Source organism: Urocampus carinirostris, chromosome 8, assembly GCF_059441175.1.
Source record: "Urocampus carinirostris isolate Australia breed hairy pipefish chromosome 8, RoL_Ucar_1.0, whole genome shotgun sequence".
Taxonomy (NCBI): Eukaryota; Metazoa; Chordata; class Actinopteri; order Syngnathiformes; family Syngnathidae; genus Urocampus; species Urocampus carinirostris.
The window spans coordinates 24,586,357-24,594,717 of NC_142356.1; the positions used below are offsets into that span (position 1 = coordinate 24,586,357).

At 39.9% G+C, this 8,361-nt stretch overlaps 1 protein-coding gene across 1 annotated transcript; it reads left to right on the forward strand.

Annotated features, from left to right (window-relative positions):
• The first annotated feature begins 2,784 nt into the window (after positions 1–2,784).
• Positions 2,785–7,710, forward strand: LOC148361318 (neuropeptide Y receptor type 2-like). The gene is made up of 2 exons (XM_088343123.1): positions 2,785–3,471; positions 7,313–7,710. Exons 1-2 carry the CDS (start codon positions 2,785–2,787, stop codon positions 7,661–7,663), a joined length of 1,038 nt encoding a protein of 345 aa, XP_088199249.1. The 3' UTR covers positions 7,664–7,710.
• Positions 7,711–8,361: the final 651 nt, after the last annotated feature.

Consider the following 8,361-nt stretch of genomic DNA (forward strand, 5'->3'; position numbering starts at 1 on the left):
TCAGATTCCACAGAATCTGCTCACAAAATACGGACTTTGTAAAGGCTACTCAAACCCTGTTCAAGGCACTGAGACCGAGAGGATACTCTAGATCTTTCCTCAGGCAAGTCCGTAAAACATTTTTAACCACAGGGCAACGGGACACACAGAAAATTATCCCCCTAATAAGTACCTACTCAGAATTTAGCCAAACTGCTAATTGAAAAAATAGACAAAATATAAACCAGACACTACAGAACACAGACATAATCCAAGATTACAAAATCATCTCAGCCTTTAAAAGAAACAAAAACCTAAAAGACTACTTAGTAAAAAGTAAATTACCGGAAATCAACATAACACAAACGCAGGGCCCCACATTCTACAAACAAGCCACCACAGTTAGGAACACCGTCACCAACACAAACTACCTAATTAAACAAACAATCACACCTACTACGGAAAACTGTATATATGTCATAAAGTGTAAACACTGTGACATTAAATATATAGGAGAGACAGGAAATTCTATCAGATGTAGATTAGCACAACACATTTACAACATTAGAAACATTAGACAAAATAATACACATCTTGTCGCCCACGTCATTCAACATGGACTACAGGCTTTAGAAATTTGGGGCCTGCAAACAAACAGCAATTGGACACAAAGGGAAAGGCGTAAGGCAGAAAGACACTGGATAGAAAGACTTAACACTCTTTTCCCAGATGGACTAAACGAACGCAGGTAAGAAACGCTCCAGTTTCCTGGATGGCCAGTGCAGAAACTTGGTTTCCCAAGGACCTCCAATTTTTTTGGGGGACCTTGAGAAAGTAAGATTGCTTCCTAACCTAACCCTAACCCTAACCCTAATCCTAAAGAATCTAACCCTAACCTAAACCTAACCGTAATCCTAACCCTAACCCAAACCCTTAGTTATTTTTTCCCATTTGTCTATGAAATATATATTTTTGTATGGAAGACGCAAAATATTTTTTTTGAAATAGAATCATGATTTGCAACAGTTAATAATACTTCATGTCTAAATTATCCACAAGGTCCAAAACCTCAGTGGTCAATCCCAGAATCGAAAGCAGTTACAAGCACTTTAACCTCAAAATATGGCATGATATCAGCAAAAGACTGACACCGGGTAATAATATTTGCAGCTCAGTATTTTATTAGACACTTGTTATTTTTGTGTAAATTGCATTTTAAGTATGTAAACTTTCATAAGGACCTAATTAAGAATATTGAAGAAAAATGTTGAAATAAATATTTTTGATAAAAAGGTAAACAAAATAATTATACATTTATATAAGTTACAATGTGTCTTTGCTGAAGAATTAATATTTTTGAGGGAGCAGTTGGGGACACTTGGGGAAATAAAAAATATTCCCACTGGTGGTCGGCACGGCAGCTGAGTGGTTAGTGTGTCCGCGGCACAGTTCTGAGGTCTGAGATCTACCACTCAACATGTGAGGAGTATGCATGTTCTCCGTACTTGCGTGGGTTTACTCCGGGCACTCCGGTTTCCTCCCACATTTCCAAAAAGGTTCATTGGCCGGTCCAAATCGTCCCTAGGTGTGAATGAGCAAGCGAATTGTCTGTCCCTATGTGCCCTGCAACCGGCAGGTAACCAGTTCAAGGTGTCCACTGCCCGAAGATAGCTGGGATGGGCTCCAGCACCCCCGCGACCCTACTGAGGATAAGCAGTGCAGATAATGGATGGATATATAACCTTTCACAGTGGACGATCACGTAACAATGTAACCTGCATCCTGTGAGGTGATGATGATAGCAGGGGGGTGGGCGCTGGAGACTCTGACGTTTGGGGCGAGACTGCTGCATTTTCACAAGCTTGCTCAGTGGATGTGAAGTGTTGTGTCTTCTTGCATCCCTATCATCTTCAACCCTCCCTGCACTTGGACATTAAAAGGACTCATCGAGCTCTCCTTGCAAATTAAGGTAATACTTATATTTATGTATTCAGTCGGCTTTTTAATGATGTTATAAAACAGGGGTCCAGAACCTTTTTGACCAAAAGATCTGTAAACGACCAAATATTTTGCGTTTGATGATTTGATAAAATATATGAAATAAGAATAATAATGCAGAGCATATGTGTCCCATGTCATTAAAAATATCCCATAATGTTTTTTGTAGAGAGAGTGCCAGACCACAAATTTCAAGATAAAGTTCAGCAAAATTATTATTAAATAATGATAATGCCAGAGCCTGTGTCCCGTATCAACAAATATGGCACTTTAAACTTGAACGTCTCCAACAGTTTTTGAGGATAACTGAAGCTTATTTCGACCTTAAATCTTTTCAAAATTGATGGTTTCAAAACTAGGTGCAAGCAGAGTTCCTTTGTAAATATGTCACAAAAAAACGACAAACGAATAGTTTATGGATGTATTTCCCTTGAGCGCAGTGGGCGTGTGTGAGAGAGATCAAAATAATCAAATTGTTCTGTGTACTTGACTAGCGTTTATGGGTAATAACAGTTTGTTGTGTGGGTTTTTATCATAAAGTATCTCAACAGTGAACATAAATTGTATAATGAGCCTCCATATAAAGGATTCTTTAGCGATGTACAGCCAAAACCGGGTCTGTTGCTGTGACCAAGCCATATGAAGAGAACCATGGGTTTCTGACAACTGGTTTAGTCCATCAGAATGCAGAATGACAAATCGCAATGTAGTGAAACTGTGAATAGTAAACTGCAATACAGGAAGGGACTACTGTATATCATTTGAGCGTCAGGTTTTTCTTGACGTGTTTACGCGACAGGTCGACAGATGGGGCGGTCACAGCCGGCGGCACCGGAACTCTCGGCTAACTTCACCCGGGCGGTGGCGGCCTACCCAGACCTGGAGGACAGCACTCGCCTACTAGCCGTGCGCGTGGTTCTCATCCTGGCGTACAGCGCCATCATCACCCTGGGCGTGGTGGGCAACACCCTGGTAATCCACGTGGTGGTCCGCTTTGCCCGCCTGCGGACCGTCACTAACTTCTTCATCGCCAATCTTGCGCTGGCCGACCTACTGGTGGCATCTCTGTGCTTACCTTTCACGCTGGCGTACACGCTGCACGGCGAGTGGGCATTCGGACGGACCTTGTGCTTCGCCCTGCCCTGCGCTCAAGGAGCCGCCGTCAACGTGTCCACCATTACGCTCAACGTGATCGCCGTGGATCGCTTCCGCAGTGTCGTCGGGCGGCCGGACGGCAAGCCGCGTATGTCGCGGCGGGCTTGCGGCGCCGTGGTGGCCCTTACCTGGGCGGCCAGCGGTCTACTCGCCAGTCCATTGGCCATCTTCCGAGAGTACGCTACTTTCCAGCTAGCGCCTGGAAAGTCCATGCAGGTGTGTGCTGAGAAGTGGCCAGAAAAAGGCGGGAGCGCCCCCTACAGCCTGGCGATGGTACTGCTGCAGTACGGACTGCCGCTGGCTGTCAACACAGTAGCCTATGTGCGCATCTGGAGCAAGGTTTGTCATTTTGAAATGAAATTAAATTAAATGATCTGCATTTATTTAGCGCTCTTTAAGTCAATGACTTCCCAAAGAGCTTTACAATGTGCTCCACATTTCCCAATAGCGGCCTTGTATTGCAGCCAATTTTAAGACTTTGACGTGGCCATTTTAATGGGTAACTGATATATTTGACCAATAGATGTTGCTGTATTGCGGAGTACGAGGTGCCCTGGACCTGTTTCGAAAATATTTTTTTTGTGGTTGAGTCTATTTAACCCGATTTCCATAAATTTACCTGGTAATGACATAATAACAACATAATAACAACACGATAGGCTGTTGTTTTAGAAATGTATATCAAACTGGGTGGCCTTTGTGCTACATAGTAACAATAAGTAGTTCTTAGTCTGAGATTGCTTGGGGACCCATGTTCTAGGTGTAAAATAGGTCTTTGGTTAAAAAAAAAACAATAATTTAGTTGATAAGCAAACATATATCAACATATAAATGTGCAGTTTTAAAATACTCATAGTTCAAGAAATTTATATTTATTTTACATAACATTCGATTCACATAGAAAGAGCTGTCAGGATTGTCCGCCATCATGCTGCTTTGGGTTTGCGCAAAAATCTGGTGAAAGGCTGGTCAAAAAAGAAAATGTCTAAAAAGCTTAATAAATGGAACCAAAATGTTGTATTCTCACCAAAATTATAGTTTTTAATAAAACAGATTAAAATACTCTAAAGTAGACAGTACTGAAGTTTGAATTAGGGATGTTCAATTCCAATTGACGTTTTATGGTCCTAAAACTACTACTAAATATGAGCCAATATTGGCAACCGTCGCCGTACCAGTACTTCAATCAAATTGCCATCCCGGGACAAAATTCTAACGGATATTTTGAAACAAGTAAATTATCAACTTACCTGCAATTTTTGCCTTTAGTTTGCATGACTTTAATTGCATTTTATTTTTCTGTAATGTTGTGTTCATAAAACAGCCTATACAGGGCAGGTGATATCAGCCATTGTCCAAGAAGAGGTGCCCAAAAAAAGGTGTATCAACATAGATAGTTAGAAACTGATAATGTACATGTAGGTCTGTCCTTTTTTTGTATTTGTTAACGTTTTGTAAATTTGAATTATATTAACCTTATTGATACCATTTTAATCATAATTCAAATATCTATATTTAATCACAAGCATATAAAAATATAGATGTGTTATTTCAACCAGTGAAATAGTATTATTTATGACTTTTAAATTAATTTATCATAGTGTTTTTTTTCAGTTTTTGAGTTTAATTTGGTGACCTTTAAAATTGTGAGTGTTATATATCAGCCATTTCAAAACATTAGATTAATTGAAGTCGATCACATTTTGAAAGTTTAATTGTTTATGAGTCTAGATTATAAAGCTAAATTGAGTTTAAATTCTGTGATTTGAAAAATGTATTCATTTACCTGTAATTGTACTTAATTGGTGATTTAAACCTTGACTCTGTAGATTTTCTATTCATTCAATAAATTATTTTAACATTTTCTCACGTTATTTCCTGTGATTTGTTTTATGACTACTCAGTTTTACTTGCGAGTAAATTGAAAGCAAGTGTCACCAATTTTTTTGAAGCTTTACTGATTAAGATGATAAAACAACAAATTATGTTATTACTATGTCATTACTATGTTATTACCAGGTTGTAAAAATAGGCCCGGTCAACCACTGAAATATCATGTCATTTAGAAAACAAATTTCCTCGAAAATCACAATGACCTATTATAACTATTATAATTACTATTTTTAGAATCTGTTAGTGGGCTACTGAGCTGCACCACGTTGCCCCCTTGTCGTATTAACCCTTTGCACACACGTGACCTAACCACAATACGGTACCATGACGGACGGTAGTAAACCGTAGTAAACAGTGGAAGAGGGAAGTAAACAGTAAACAAGAACAACAAAACTAAACTATTCAACACCTTTGGCAATGACTAGTCAAACGATTATTATGCAGCTTTCGGATGAGAGGTGACAGAAAGCACAAAGAGCGGTATTTAGAGAAACTCAGGATAGCATTAGCATGGCTAGCCTACCGACCCTTACTGACTTCCTCCAGACATAATCACACTTCTTACCAAATCGTCCAGTCTGCCTGACATTAGTCCACACAATTTGTACCACTGTGTTGTAAATAGAGTATCCTCATACAATGGCGCTAGTCCAAAAGCTGACAAAAGTCTAGATCTGGCATGTCCAAAGTCCGACCCGGGGCGCAGTTACGGCCCATAATCAACTTTTTACTGGCTCGTGGCCTCTGTCGTAAAATTAATTATATGTGGCCCGCTAGTAATGTTGACCGCAGTATAAAATAAGTTTGTAGAACAAAAAAACAAACAGATAATGGCAGTTGCCCATTGGCCACCTTATCCTTGGCTTTCTGTGAGAATTTTAGCCCACCCCAGTATTTTTCCACCCAAATCTAAAACAACTCCATCTGTCTAATTTGCCAGGAGACTGTGGCTGTTATCAAATTATATAATATCAAGAGGCACTGCCAGACAAAACATACTAACTGGAAACAAACGCTGTGGAAAGTTGAAGCAACTGGAAGCTGTTTTAACAGCACAGCAGCGCCTTTTCAAGAGACCCTGCGAGTCAAATGAAAACGTTACAAAGGCGAGCTCCGAGGTTGCGATGCTGATCGCCAAGCACTGCAACCGTCTCACAGATCATAAATTTTTTGAAGATTGTTTAAAGAATAAAAGGCTGAATAGTTTTCAGTTTACCAAATCTGGCCCGCTTTCTCAAAAGTTTGGACACCCCTGGTCAAGATGCGTAGCAGTTCTTATCAGTTTTGTGCCGGAAAAATACACTCCCTGCATGAAATGTACCCACTTACGCAAATGTTACCAAAATGACTTTGTATCTTATTTTTGGGTAAATTTAATAGACGGGTAAAGCATGGAGCATTTGCACCTCGTATAGAAATCACTTTTGAGCATGTTGAAAATATTATGTTTTGCGAAATGACCCTTTATCTTCTGAACGTCCGTCTCTTGTTTTAGCCATTGATAATGTGAAAGATCATTTCGTAGTCATAAACTTTATGGTAGAGAATATACCAGTTTTTAATACATGTGATATTCGAACGACTGTATTAAATCTCTGGTTAATCGCAATTAAAGCAGCTAGTAAGAAATGGCAATGCTAAGCCACTACTGCTAATATGCAAATGTGTTTTATCCAGGGTGCTATTAAATCGACTGACCCCAAAAGCTGCTCAAATTATTTATCATTTATGTTCATTTTAGATAGGCCACAGCAGTCGTCAGACACACTCAGCTACAGTAGCACTAGATAACTTATCTGTAGCTATATTGAGTCTCTTTGACATGACTCATATTTAATTAACATAAAATATCTCGGAAATACATAAAACGTATTTTGTAAAAAATGCTCGCCTCAAAACCTGGAATAATTCGAGGTGTGCCATCAGTCCCCAGATTTGATTGCAGATAAATATCGCCATCTTCTGTCGTCATTAAAAGAGATACGATAAAATGCCAAATCGGGCGTAGAACCTTGCCAGTCCACACAGCAAGAAATCACATCATAAAAAGTTGTGGTCATATTCTTTTACCGTCGTTATTAATATTTCTTTCAAAACTATTCGCTAGGGTGTTTCTGCCGTCCGTCGTGGCTCTTATTCTGCAGGGGAAGGCGACGTGACATCTCATGCAAAGGGTCAATAGGATAGCGATCAATATATATATATTTTTTTCAATGCTAGTTTTGATTTACTTTAAAATTTAAAAGGTTTTTGGGTGTGTTTTTGTTCTTATCTTACATGAATCCAGATGAACACCAGCCAGTTGTCACGTTCCCACCGCCGCCGGCGCAAGACCACCAAGATGTTAGTGACGGTAGTGGCCGTTTTCGCTATCAGCTGGCTTCCGCTGCACGCTTTCCAGCTAGCCGTGGACATGGACGGCCGGGTGGTCTACTTGGACGACTTCAAGCTCCTCTTCAGCGCCTTCCATGTGTTTGCCATGTGCTCCACCTTTGTCAATCCCATCCTCTACGGATGGATGAACAGCAACTACAGGAGAGCCTTCCTAGACGTTTGCGGCTGCTACCGGCCCTTTAACGGCCACAAAAAGACCAAAAAAATGCTCCCCGTTCTAGCTTACAAGTCTAGCAAGTTTTAAATCTCATGCTACCTAATTTGTGGTGCTGTAATAAAGAGTTTATGTTATGAAGTTCTCATGAATAGCATCTCAACACTGATGCTAATTACCATTAGCATAAAGGTGCAGTTCCTTGTTTGCTAAAAAATACAAAGTGCAACACAATTAGTAATTCAAAGGGGAATTTTAATATTTGACCACTAGATGCCGCTGTATTGTGTAGTGCCAACTTTTTTGAAGCTGATCGCTAGTTTTTTTGTTTGGCGTGAGGGGCTACCAGTTTGAAATGCATCTCTAAAGTAGCAACTTATGTGATTACTGTTATACTATGTTACTATCATGTTATTACCAGGTTGTAATAATCAAAAGTAGTGTTAAATTAAGCCCAGATCAACCCCTTAAACATTGTATTTAAAGACGCTGACTATGTCAAGGATTCATTGTGCCAGTTACAAATCAAATTTCTTATAAAATCACTGAGCTATTTTAGAACCACTCTGCAGGTTACCTGGTGCCCGCAAGCACCACGTTGGATACTCATTGTGTAGTGCATTTGAAAAAGAGTGCCAAAAGCAAAACCAAAAATACAAGCCACAGCGGGACCATTTTTCTTCTTATTTTTCTGCCCAGACTTTCACAAGGTTTTGGGGGGTTTCCTTAGCAGCAAGATCGCGGACAACTATGTCAGCTCCTTCTAGGCAAGCCACATGCTATTATAT